Here is a 13,252-nt window from a genome sequence, read left to right on the forward strand (position 1 = left end):
AGGGGATAATTTTTGGCCAGGCTCTACTATGGATCCGGCGGGGTTGGGGTGGGAGGTGGGGTTGGGGTGGGAGGCAGGGGAGGGGTGGGAGGGGCTTTGGGGTGGGAGGGACGGACAGGGGGGAGGGGGGAAGGGGGTGGGAGGGAGGGTTGGGGGGGTGGTATTTGGGTGTCGGGGAGGGCGTGGGTTTCGGGGATCAGTGGGCATGGGGTGGGGGTTGGGAGACACGAGCCATGCTCCAGGCGCGGGGAAAAACCTCTTTTCAAACTAGGCTGCTGGGGTGACGACACATCCAGGGTTGAGGATGATGAATACAGGCTGAGGAGAGGGCAGAGGAGACGAGCGAGTCCACTCAGAGAGGACACAGGAGAGTAGCTACAGGAAGGGTGCAAGGGAAGGTCTGCTGGATGGGAATCGCAGGGGGACGTGAGGACCACAGGGACAAGACTCTGCAGGGGACACTGTCATGAGTCTGAAGTCGGGTGGGGTAACCTAGAGAGAGGCACGATGGCAGACACCGAAAGGACAAGATTAGGGCCAAAGATACTGTCACAGTGCCTTGTGTCATAAGGTGGGGGGGCGGGGGGCTGGAGGGGTGTGAGGGAGCCGTGTGAACAGAACGGGGCTCTCATGCAGACTGGGGTTTGGGGGTATGGATGTCAAAGAGTAAACGTGGAAAGAATGAGGTGGTTCCAAGAGGATAGAGCCGGGTCAGTGTCAAATGTTGGGAGTGCTGGGAGTTTGAGGAACAAGGTCAACGGCAACTGGTGGAGCCCAGAAGCATATAAGGGGAGAGGGCAGCCAGGGAGCAGGTCGGGTTTCCGTAGCCCGGATTGTTCACGGGGATGGAGGGTGGTGGTCGACTTCATCTGAGGAGGATGCAGGCATGGCCCCCAAGGCAGGCCTATTAAGATCTCTGAGGGGTGAGCAGTTCTCTGCTCAAAGCAAAACCAAAAGAAAACCCCAAAATGAAAACACAGAAGAAGGCACGAGAGATGACGCTGATAGGCGAGGCGGTCTTGGGGGTCACGCGTCCTCGGGTGAGAATCGCTGGGTGGCAGGGGCAGAGTGGAGGGCGGGCGGAGAGGTGAAGCTTGAGCAGATGAGCCCCTGAGCCGGGGGTAGACGGACGCATCAGAGTCAGGACTGTCAGACACGGGACAAAGGACGTGGGACCAGGAAGACAGCGAGCAAATGGATGTAGCCGAGAAGGCCTCTGGTACGATGTGGGGTGGGTGGGAGGGTTGGGATTGACTGTCAGTGGGTGGGGAGTGCAGGCTAGTTGACACATTAGGACTCGGGCCAAGAGAGAGGAGAATGGCGATCAAAAGGAAGTTGGGTGAGCACCGTGAGCACAGAGCACGGGGCGGGCTGTCCACGCAGAAGGAAGGGGCAGGCGGGACAGGAGACCACAGGGCTGATCATCTCGGGGAGAGATGCTGCCAGGGAGGCAGGAGGACCCAGGGCTCCTGCAGGTGGAGGCCGAGTGAGTGCAGTGGTGTTGGGCCATGTGGGCAGGGGTGAGGGCGGGAGGGAGGGTGCAAGGGAAAATGCGGTAGTGAAAGGAAAGAGGAAGCAGAGTCAGAGGAACAGGCTCCCGGAGAGCACTGTAGGAAGAGTGTGCAACGAAGGGGTCCGAGTGGAAACAGGAAAGGTCACGGGAGGGACGTGTGTGGGGCCCAGGCGGCCAGCAGAGTGTGGGTCCACAGGACGTGAGCAGGGACTGGTGGGGGAGCGTGCGGGTTCAGTACCGTATGTCTGAAACAGAGAAGATGGAGGTGAGTTGAGTGGGGGGTGAGGGAGCGAGCGGGGAGCACACAGCAGAGAGGACAGTGGAAGCAGCCGGAGGACTCACAGAGGGTAGCTGAAGGAACGTCACGTGACTCAGGTGGCGGGCCGGTTCCGATGTCATGTGTGCGGTAGACAAGCAGAGCAGGAGAGGCAGGGGGGCGGGCCCTGGAGGCCCATCAGGCGATGGCCCATCAGTCCGCAGCAGGTGGGAGAACATGGTGGGGGAGAGGTGGCCCGAGGGGCCAGAGCGAGAAGGGGCAGGTGAGGGCCTCGCGGGTAGGGCAGGCGAGGCTGGGGGTGGGGGGCAGGGAACGAATGTCCTGTGCCGAGAGGGATGGCAGAGGGCCCGGGGGAGGGAGCGGACGAGAGGCATCCAGGAACTGTGCCCCCGGGTGTGGACAAGGTCCTGAGGAAGCCCGTGCAGGAAGAACAGTGCAGGTATGCCAAGAGAGGAACATGGGAGAGGTGGAAGGTGAGGTAGTAGGGGCAGAGGCCCATTTAAAGGGCAGGAACAACCCTGTTCGCAAAAGAAAGATTGAGGCAATGAAAGGTCAGAGAGAAGTCAAGAGAAGGAACCACTCTCTCCAAGATGGCAGACACAAGCGGGTAGAACCGGGTCAGCAGAAGGAGTCAGTACAGCAGGTTGGGGACCAAGAACCTGGCCACAGAGGAGCATGAGGGCGGGTCGGAAGGGAGCAGACATCAAGGAAGAGACCATTGAATTCACGGCAGAACTGGTACTGGATGCTGAGGATGAAGTAGAGGGTTTCTGGAAGACAGAGGTGGGAGAGGAGGCAGAGGACAGGCTGCACGAGGTGCTTCTGCATCCAGTGGGGGGAGAGAGAGTGGAAACTGAGCAGCCACGAACAGTGGGGGGTATTGGTGGGGACAGGGGGGTCAATGGGAAGGGCAGGGCAGGCTGCTCGGAGGAGGGCAGAGAATCTCACGAATGCGCACGCACGGGGCTCAGGAAGGGTAAGGAGGGCGGTGCTGTGAGGAGGGAGGCGGCCTGAGGAGCTCCTCTCTGGGGACGTCAGCAAGGCTTGGGGGGGGGGTGCAGAGTGGCATGTGGGGTATATAAGGCCACATGATAGGAGCAGAGCTGAGCAGAACATAGCCAAGATGCTACGGGCAGGGCGTTTGAAGTCGAGGGCCCCGAACGCAGGTGGGAAAGGAACTGTGTAAGGACAGAACACAGAGGGGGAGGGGCAGCACTCCACATTAAGACACGTCCTGCACAGAGACCTCTGGCCGGTCACTTCAGGGGCTTGGGATGGACGCATGCGGCTGGAGTCCAGTGCGTGGGTAGAAAACCTGCTTAGAGTGGAGGAGTGCACAGTAACCGAGGCAGAAGTGACGGTTTGTAGCAATAACTAATTCTGTGTATGCTACATCAGGAAGGCTGGGGGGGGGGGGGGTGGAGGTCTGGCACCCAGCAGAGCCTCTACAGGGAAGCAGGTAAGAAGTGACCTTTAACCCAGCACGATGCCCTGGGTCTATCGAAGAAGATGTCGGCGGCGGAGGGGCACGGAGGGAGAGCAAGGGGTGGGCTGGTGAGGTCTGGGGACCCTTGTTTTAGAGGCTTGATGTGGCGGACAACAGAGGCAGCAGGGCTTACTGGATGGAGAACGAGGGTGGGGGGGGGCTGACATCCGCACGTGGCCAAGAGGGAAGGAGGGCAAAGGGGGATCTGGACCGTGTCAGTGGGGTGTGGAGGGCAAGCGTGACGGGCAGGGGTGCATCAGGGGACCCGGTGGCGAAGGAATGGAAGCAGGGGAGGTGAGGGAAGGAGGACGAGCTCAAAGCGCAGGCCTGGTGTAAAGTCCGGTGGGCAAGGGCTTGATCGAAAAGGGAAGAGAGGAGGAAGGAAGGTGAGGTGGGGTGAGGCTAGGGGACAAGAAGGGAGCCTAAAGGGGGGGCGGTGGTCAGAGCCAGTGGAAGGACCGGACGAGCGCCAGCAGGTGGGTTCAGAGAGAACATGGCCTGTTGAGGGGATGGAAAGGGTATGAACTGAGAGCAGGTCCCGGGAGGGAGCACCTCCCAATGGTGAAGGGATGACCCAATGCGACGACATGACAGGCTTTCGGGAGCTTTGAGAGGCGCGGGGCCTAGAGAAGAGGCGGGGTGCTCTCCGGGGGCTGAGGAGGGAAGGGGAAGGAATGTGAAAATGGGGCCTTGATGCAGTGTGACAGGAGGGTCACGTCTCAGGGACGGGCAAGGTGAAGGGGACCCCCAGGGGACAAAGGAGAGGGGAGCATGGAAGGGAGGCAGGCTGGCCGCCAACAGGCTGGGCGGAGAAGAGGGAGGTGGCAGCGTCTGCACCCTGGCACTTCTCGACGTGCCTGCTGGAGGCGCGTCCAGGGCTCCGGGCCAGCCAGCGGGAGCAGTGGCGTGGGGAAGGAAGAGTAGCAAAGGGGTGGTGGCAGGGGCCGCCCCTACAGCCTTGAATGTTGTGGTCAGAGTAGAACTTTCCAGCCAGGCTCTTTACTACGGATCCGGTGGGGATGGGGTGGGAGGTGGGGACGGCAGTTGGGTTGGACGGGAGGGCAGGGTTGGGATTAATGGGGTGTATGTGCAGAGGGGTGTGGGAGACATTGGCGAAGCTCCAGGCACAGAGAAAACCACGTTTTAAACTGAGCTCGCAACCCATCTAGACGTCCAACGTTGGGGGTGATGACCACAGACTGAAGCGAGGCTGGGGAAGACCAGCGTGTCTACCCAGAGAGGACACAGGACAGGAGCTGCAGGGACGGTGGCAGGTCTGCTGGGCAGGAATCCCAGACGGACGTGAGGACCACGGTGAGGGGACGGTGTCACGGGTCTGAAATGAGGAGAGGTAACCTAGGGAAGGAGCCAGCGGCACGCACGGAGATAAACCAGTATTGGCCCAAAGATACGGTCACGTTGCCGGTAAGTCCTCAAGGCTGAGGGCGGGAGGGTGTGAACAGAACGATGCTCTCGTGCAGACAGGGCTGGGGGCACAGCGGGTGTCGGGACCACATGCTCAAAGAATGCGGTGCTTCCAAGAGGATAAAGCCGGGTCGGTGTCGGTGTGGGGAACTGTTGGGAATGTGAGGAACGCTGTTAACTGTTCAGGGTGCCAATGGCAACCGAGGGAAGGAGAAGGTGACAGGCGGTGCCCGGGGAGCGCGGCCCGGGGAGTGAGCTGGGCTTCCACCGCAGTGGTTCTTCCCGAGGATGGGGGGGGTGGTTTTCACCCGAGGGGGGCTGTGGGCGCGGCCCCCAAGGCAGGCCTATCAAAACATCTGAGGGGGAGCAGTGCTCCGCTCCAACACACACAAAACCAAACAAAACACAAAAAGAAACCCCAAAACCACGGCCCGATGATGATGCTGATAGGCGGTCTTGGGGGTCACGCGTCCTCGGGTGAGAATCGCTGGGTGGCAGGGGCAGAGTGGAGGGCGGGCGGAGAGGTGAAGCTTGAGCAGATGAGCCCCTGAGCCGGGGGTGCATGGCGACATCAGAGTCAGGACTGTCAGACACGGGGGAAGGGACGTGGGACCAGGTAGACAGCGAGCAGATGGATGTAGCCGAGAGGGCACCTGGCCCATTGGGGGCTGGGTGCGGATTCACGGTCCGCGTGTAGGGAGTGGCGTGCCAAAGTGGTGTTCCCAGAGCTAGGGACGCTTCAGGACTCGGGCTGAGAGAGAGGAGAATGGCGATCAAGAGGAAGTTCTGTGAGCACCGTGAGCACAGAGCACGGGGCGGGCTGTCCACGCAGAAGGAAGGGGCAGGCGGGACAGGAGACCACAGGGCTGATCATCTGGGGGAGAGATGCTGCCAGGGAGGCAGGAGGACCCAGGGCTCTCTGCAGGTGGAGGCCGAGTGCAAGGGAAAATGCTGTAGTGAAAGGAAAGAGGAAGCAGAGTCAGAGGAACAGGCTCCCGGAGAGCACTGTAGGAAGAGTGTGCAACGAAGGGGTCCGAGTGGAAACAGGAAAGGTCGCGGGAGGGACGTGTGTGGGGCCCAGGCGGTCAGCAGGGTGTGGGTCCACAGGACGTGAGCAGGGCTGGCGGGGGAGCGTGCGGGTTCAGTACCGTATGTCTGAAGCAGAGATGACGGAGGTGAGTTGAGTGGAGGGTGAGGGAGCGAGCAGGGAGCACACAGCAGAGAGGACGGCGGAAGCAGCTCGACGACTCAGAGGGTAGCTGAAGGAACGTCACGTGGCTCAGGCAGCGGGACGGTTCCGATGTCATGTGTGTGGTAGACAAGCAGAGCAGGACAGGCAGGGGGGCGGGCCCTGGAGGCCCATCAGGCGAGCAGCCTGCAGCAGGTGGGAGAACATAGTGGGGGAGAGGTGGCCCGAGGGGCAAGAGTGAGAAGGGGCAGGTGAGGGCCTCGCAGGTAGGGCAGGAGAGGCTGGGGGGGGGGGGGCAGGGAATGAATGGCAGACAGTGTAGAATATTACAGAATATTTACAGCCGAATAAAGCCACATCGGCACGGTGCCATCACTTGGACTTTGAAAGGAACGGCACTGGGCGCCGGTAACCGTGAATGCCACAGACGGCGACGCGCCATTTATACGTTCGCTGTTTTTCCAACGGAAGGGAGCGGAGGAAAAGTGGAAAGAAGTGGCTGAAATGAAATTGGAATTAAGCTGACAGTAGACTTAACTAAGTAATCTCGCAACTATTGAGCAACATCATAATGGTGATGATCCACAGTGCTGCCTGTCAGCTTGATCACAGTTAACGGGATAAAGGGAACTGGGAGAAATACGTAAACATAAATTGTTGTAGAGAAACAGGTGGCTGCCTGCAAACTGTCACGTAATCGCGTGGAAGCTGGCCGACTCGGGAGAACGCGCGGCCGTCCAGAGCTACGTTCGGGAAGCGAAGCCCGGACGGAGGGCACCGGCTGCAATCCTCCAGTGCTTCTGGTGTCCAGAGCTGAAGGTGCGAGTAAGTCATTAGAGGAATTTGGAGTGATGAGAGTAGGTTAAGGAGGAAGTTCCCGAGTGGAACCCGGCCTGAGTGCTACGACCAAGCAGAGGTCTCTTCCCTACAGTCAAAAGAGGGAAAAGAGGAAATGAGCGGATATGCCACCTCTGTGGTGCATCGTGGAGAGGGGTTATCGTTTAAGAACGGCAGCAACAAAGGTTTGTACCCTGACCACGGTGTGGCGAGGGACAGGATGGGGAGACGGGCTGAAAGCCGCACAGCGGGAATGTTAGAAATTTCAGCGTTTGAGGAAAGCCAGGGCGGGTGCAAGGAGGAGGGGCAGGTGAGAGGAGATCTGAAACTGGGAATGTTGGTCCAGCTCGTGGGTCAGACTGGAGGAGTATGGATCCTAAGGCTGGATGGATACAGATTCCAGTGATCAAGGCAGAGGGAAGCGGTGGTTGAACGACAATTTCGACCTATCCTACTTTTTAAAGGTCTGAGCAAAAACACGGATTACGTGCTTAGCTTGGAAAAGGGCCAGGTTTCCCGAGGGGCCGGGACTAAGGATCCCTGTGAGTGGCCGGAGGTGGGTAAAAGTGAACAACTCTGATGCGGATTTTACTTAGTTGCAACCGTTCATAGTGTCGGGAGTTATATTACTGATATCGAACGCCAAGTAATAGGATGGAGACCACAGATTCGTAAGAGGTAGGAGCCCATCGGAATCCTGCGATAGCTCAAGAGCAGACGGAGGCCAAGGAGGTGCAGGTACCGAGTCGAGCACAGTTACGAATTGTTACGTGGGAGGCGGCGTCCCTAATGACAGAGAAAAGAGGCTCCTACCCCTGGACTATTAAACTGGATCTTCGGATGGGTATCTTCTGTTGAAGACTTTTTAAGGGAGTTATTTAAATGAGTGAAAATGCTTGGAGAGGCACGCAAGGCCTGACAGTCCAATAATAAAAGCAATATAGGGGGTCACAGTGGTTGTGAATCACAATGGAACAAAAAGCTCAACAGGCAGGGGGCATCCTAGAGGTCGGGTGGGGGAAACGGTGCTAGAACGTTGCACATACCAGTAGTCTGTGCTCTCGGGGTGCAGTAAACCTTCAGAGGAAAGCAAGTTGCTGAATGGGAAAGGGTGCGAAGAAAGAACGCTGCCCTGAAGGCTTTTCTAAGCATGTCTGCATAAAGGAGGAGTGGCCGGAGGACTGAAGACCGGTAGGACTAACTGAATAGAGACCTGGGATAATGGTCAGCTTCCCACAAACGGCCCGTGGTTTGAGGGGAGGATTTACGGGACCATCTTGATGTGGGGCTCGAGTACATTTTATCAGATGGCGTTTAGATTTTTTGCCCACATATAAAGTAAGGGGGAGTGAGAAAGTTTAAAGATATAGCACAGACCAAGATAACCATGGGAACCACTTCCTGGAGGTCAGAGGGTATGTCCTATGAACCGTGGAAGACTTGATTTTAAAGAGGATAAAGGCAGAAAGTGCATAGTTCCACGACCGAAACAACAGCTTCTGTTTATTGAGTGTTTACTATGTGTCTGGCACCATGCTAATCACCTTATTTAGTTTCATTTCATCTTTACGACAATCCTAACATGCTTATGGAAATCTAAGAATTTGTCCAAGTTACCCAGTCCGTATGTAGCAGATCCAGATCCCAATCTGTCTCTCCCCAAAACCTATATTCCTTTCTATTATGATATACAGTGTTCAAGTTGAAAAAAATCAGTCTGTAGAATTTCTTTGTGTGTGTGTGTGTGTGTGTGTGTGTGTGTGTGTGAGATTGTATGGCAAATATACTTTTTGAAATAAGTAGAAGTGATATATAGATCTTCAGGTGATTAGAAAAATTCACAGTATTTGCAATGGGGAAAACGCAAAAAAAAAAAAAAAAAAAAAAAAAGAAAAAAGCAAAAAAAAAACAAAACAAAAAAAAACAAAAACGGGGTGGTGGTGGTGGTGGTGGTGAAAGACTCTTATTACCATCTATGTCCTGGTATTTCACTTCTGTTCTTTGCACAGCAAAGACTTTGAATTGGCCATAGGTTAAAAATGTTAGAGTTTCTGACCAAGGCTGAAGAATAGAAAGGAGTTTGATTTTAAGCAGGTATACGATGGGTCGACTAAAAATCGACTACTAACAATTAAATTTTAAAAGTCCGACCGTCGAGACAAAACTCCATTTCTTTTCTCCAAGACGCAAGGACAAGAGTTTATAGCTATAAACAGTTCAACACCAATCAGAACACCCTTTGCCAAGCTTAACAGAGAACAAAGAAAACTCTCCAAGTGCCAAATTTTTATGAACAAAATACTAACACACCATCAAGCAAAAGAGTCCATAGCCAGCAGACCAAAGGTTGAAACCTCTGGGCTAATTTGTAAGATCTGTGTTTTCAAAATAAAGTAACTCCTTAGAAAGGAGGGGTGAGGAAACCTTCCCGATACTTCCTCTCTTGGTAGAAATGTTTTTTCTTATCGTGGTTTGCTCCTGTACAATGTAATTTCTGTACTTTCAATATTGTTGTTTTCTGTATTTTGATATTGTAAAGTTGTATCTGTTGTATTCTGTTAAGACCACTCCCTGGGGTGTGAGGCACCTGACTTAGTTATCCAAGTGAGCCTGGGGAATTGGGAGGAGCTCGCATTCTCAGCTGGGAAGGGCTTGATTCTTCAGTGAGTTCAGCATTTTGCTTCCCTTTAAAATTAAGTTGCAAAGTAATGGCATCCCTTAAAAACCAGAAACCTTAGAAGTACAATAAGGGGAGGACTTTTGAGAAAAGGAGAGGTGGCTATGGGGGGGGGGGGGGGAACAATGATGCAGTGCAGTTTCCCAGGATGATGGCTGAAGCCCAGGGCTGTGTTAAGCCTGGGCCCAGATACTGGTTTGGACCAAGGGAAAATAAAGCTAGCTTTACTGAAGAGCACAGTCCAGCCAATTTCATTGGTGGCTGGTGGACATACTTTCGACAAATGTAACCAGAGGGAAACAGACCAGGAGAGAAAGTGAAGCCGGAAGGGGATGGAGCTAGAGGAACTTCATAAAGGGATCAAGGAGGTAATTAGAAGTCAAAGCCAGATGGCCTAATGCTTGAAGGAGAAATATTGAAGGCCAGATAAGAAAGTGCCTTCCTACCCAGGGGGTTATGGATCCGGGGTGGTTGCAGGATAGAAGTGTAGGTCCGACTAGGGCCAGAGGGAACCACCTGGGATTCAGACCCAGCAACGGTGCCAACTTGAATCTACCTCGTGCTAGAGTGAGTAGCCTGGTCTATCGTCCGACGCAGAGGAGATTGGGCAGGGGCTCCCAGAACCAACATCTGAAAAGGGAGTTGGGAGAGGGGCTAAGAGAAGGCAGGTTAAGCCCCAGACGGAACTGAATGATGACCAGGGATAACTATTTACTAGTACTTTTACGATTTCTTGTAACTCTGTAACTTCCCCAGTATTTGTTAATTTTGTTAACTTCTGTTTTTTCCTGTACCGGTAGTAAAAATTGTTTTTTCGTGTACTGGTAGTAAAAATTGTTTTTTCCTGTACTAGTAATAAAAATTGTTGAAAACATCAATGCGATACGTGTGCTTATTTCTGTAGAAACTGGGTAACAGTGTCGGAGTGAATCCGATTAGAGCTCAGGTGGGAAAACGGGAAAAGAAAATCAAGTGCAACAAATACTTGACATTCATTCGGAGAGGTCGGTCACAAGACCTCAAACCCCAAGTTTGTACATCCTGTCGGCCCTAGCCGTTGGCTCTCCTTCAGAGGTCTCCCCACCCCTCCGTCAAGAGCGCATATGGGCCAAGGAGAGACTTCCAGTGCCCTTCCCAAATGTGGAGATACAGAGGCTGGCTAAGCCACTCGTCAGGATGAGTCCTACTCTCAGACTTGTGCTGTAGGACCCCCAGAAATGATGATCTTAAAATACCACGGAGCTACCGAATATAAAGTCCTTAGGAGGCCCCCCCCAAAAATCTTGAGAAGTAGGCTACGATCCTTCACAGGCGACACCAGGTACACGAACCCTCGTTCGTGGTCACACTGTTACAACAGAAAGCACGGGCTCCTTTCGGAGCCACCGCCGTATACGTTCAGTTTAAACGTCCCGCAAGTGTTACTTAGAGACCTGGTCATAAAGTTGGTATTTCTGCAGGAGTTAATTTTATCAACACAAATATACCATCATTGGCATTGCATGTAATTCTGGAAGAGGACCATATTCCTGACCCCCAAACACCTGCCCAGGCGTTTAAGAGCTCAAGTTGCCCTGCGTTCTGAACCTTATCTCCTCCCTTCTGTGGGTTAGTACCTGCTGTCGAATCATCATCAGGCAAACGAACAAGAGTGTAACATATTCCTGGTTGGTTATAAGGGAGGCTGGGGGCTGGGATGCAGCACAGCACTTCGTAGGAATCTGATGGTTCCACCTGCACTGTCACTTTCTCCAGCAGCTGGTCATTGAGAGTATTGGTGCATTCAAACTGGAAAGTGAGCAGACAGAAAAGCTATGGTGGAGAAGAACTGATTTCCAGCAAGTTGTTCCTTCCCACCCATAATCCACAACTCTGTTCTGGGCCCCACTGTCCCTTTCCTGTCTACACTGTCCTGCAGGTCCCCTCCTAAGACTTCTCTCGAGGCAACACGACAGCCTTGAGTTCTTTTTGTTTGTATTATTCATCAGTTTTTTTGCTTCTTCCTGAGACTGCGGTCTACGGAACAAGACGGGAGAAGTCTGACAGCTAAGAAGCAAACTGAAATCCAAGTTCTTGGAACAAGCCACTTAATTTACCCTGATGTTAAATGAGGGTTATTATTATTTTTTTTTAACATTTATTTATTTTTGAGACAGAGAGAGACAGAGCATGAACGGGGGGAGGGCCAGAGAGAGAGAGAGACACAGAATCTGAAGCAGGCTCCAGGCTCTGAGCTGTCAGCATAGAGCCCGACACGAGGCTCGAACTCACGGACCGTGAGATCGTGACCTGAGCGAAGTCGGACGCTCAACCGACTGAGCCACCCAGGCAGCCCTGAGGGTTATTTTTTAATAGGTTATACTTGATGTTGTGCCAGCTACTTCAGACATCTCGGTTTTACGTCCTTTTAAAGTTTAACCGTCATTGATTTTGAGATTGAAAAAAATAAAAAATAAAAAAAAATTAAAAAATTAAAAAAATAAAAAATAAATAAAGTTTAACCATCATACGAAGGCATTTCTACAGCTACTGAGTCAGGGAAAAAACCCAGAAATGAGGCCAAGTTACTGCTCAGTAAAATCATAATCATAAACTAGAATCATACACCAAAGGGGAGTCGATACTCATCTCTAAAGCACACGGAGCCAGGGCGGGAGCCGGGATAGCCCTTCTCTCACCTGGAACACGATGTGATCGGTAAACATGTGCTTGATACAACGAACAAAATATTCTGTCTCTGCTTCTGTAAGTTGAACAGGCTCCGAAGACTTGAACAAGGGTCCTAGGTTCATAAACTCGGGAACGGCGGCCAATTGTTCTTTCAAGGAAAAAAAAAAAAAAAGAAGAAAGTCACAGAGGTGCCTCAAATGTTTTAAGTTGCCGCTGCTTCACTAACAGTTGGAAGGCTCTACTAGAATGTCCCCGAGCGTTAGTGAAGTCATCTTTTATGAGAGTTTATCTATTGAATTACTACGAAGAAAAACAAATAAATTCCTAGTATTGTAAAATTTGAGTTCCCCATTAACCAAGACACCTCGTAAGAACAACCCTCCTAGTGACTTAGCAGTTGGAAATTGAAAAGTCCCAGGGATTCCAGGTAGCCGCCACTCATGACGATAAATGATTCGCACAAAGGTTTCCAGGGCTGAGAATTAATCAACTTGAATAAAAGTAGTCGACTTCATTATATTTACCGTGCCTGGGGTGCGAGACTATTACTTCTACCCATTAAATCATCATACCTTGGAAAATGTCTTGCCTGGAAGGAGCCAGCTTCTCTGGCTTGGTAGCCACGAGTGTGATTTCTGCAAAGACAGATGTGAACAGTCAAATGAGCCTCCCGCCCACTGTCAAGCTAAAAAACGCAGACAGAAACTTCTAGCGGATGTACAAGGAGCTATTCCCTAAATTATACCAGTCGGTTCTCTGTCCCCCTTTTCAGAGAGATGCTCATATTGAAATGTATTTAGTGAATGTAGTTTGTGAAATAATCAGTGGCCCTAAAAATCCAGAATTTGCTTTAAAGGGACCAGCATGTCCCAAAAAAACCAAACTACTAAAAGGCGCAATTTATACAACAGACCTCATGACCGAGACAGAAAGATGAGTTGTGTCATAATAGAAAAACTGAGAATGTGGAAGGTTAGAAGATCTCTCTCCTCCTCACCTCGAGCCACTAAACTCTTTTCTTTTTTGAGTTTTAAAGTGAGATAGTCTTTGGGAATATTTTTTATGAGCTTGTGCCATACGTTCTTTCACAACAAGCCTCCGGTAGCAAAATTAAGAATTTCCCAATCTCAGAAAATAAAAACGGCAGCTGGCAGCATAGTCACTGCCCTGAGACACGC

At 52.5% G+C, this 13,252-nt stretch overlaps 1 protein-coding gene across 2 annotated transcripts in view; it reads right to left on the reverse strand.

Annotated features, from left to right (window-relative positions):
* COPG2 (COPI coat complex subunit gamma 2) overlaps positions 1 to 13,252 on the reverse strand; it is a 114,031-nt gene that overhangs the window by 33,880 nt on the left and 66,899 nt on the right. For both annotated transcript variants that reach the window (XM_047840322.1, XM_047840325.1), the window contains 3 exons: positions 12,647 to 12,709; positions 12,083 to 12,222; positions 11,021 to 11,192 (listed from right to left, as the gene is read on the reverse strand). In XM_047840322.1, coding sequence (XP_047696278.1) covers positions 11,021 to 11,192; positions 12,083 to 12,222; positions 12,647 to 12,709 — 375 coding nt within the window. The remainder of the gene's footprint in view (positions 1 to 11,020; positions 11,193 to 12,082; positions 12,223 to 12,646; positions 12,710 to 13,252) is intronic.

This window comes from Prionailurus viverrinus, chromosome A2 (genome assembly GCF_022837055.1).
Source record: "Prionailurus viverrinus isolate Anna chromosome A2, UM_Priviv_1.0, whole genome shotgun sequence".
NCBI lineage: Eukaryota > Metazoa > Chordata > Mammalia > Carnivora > Felidae > Prionailurus > Prionailurus viverrinus.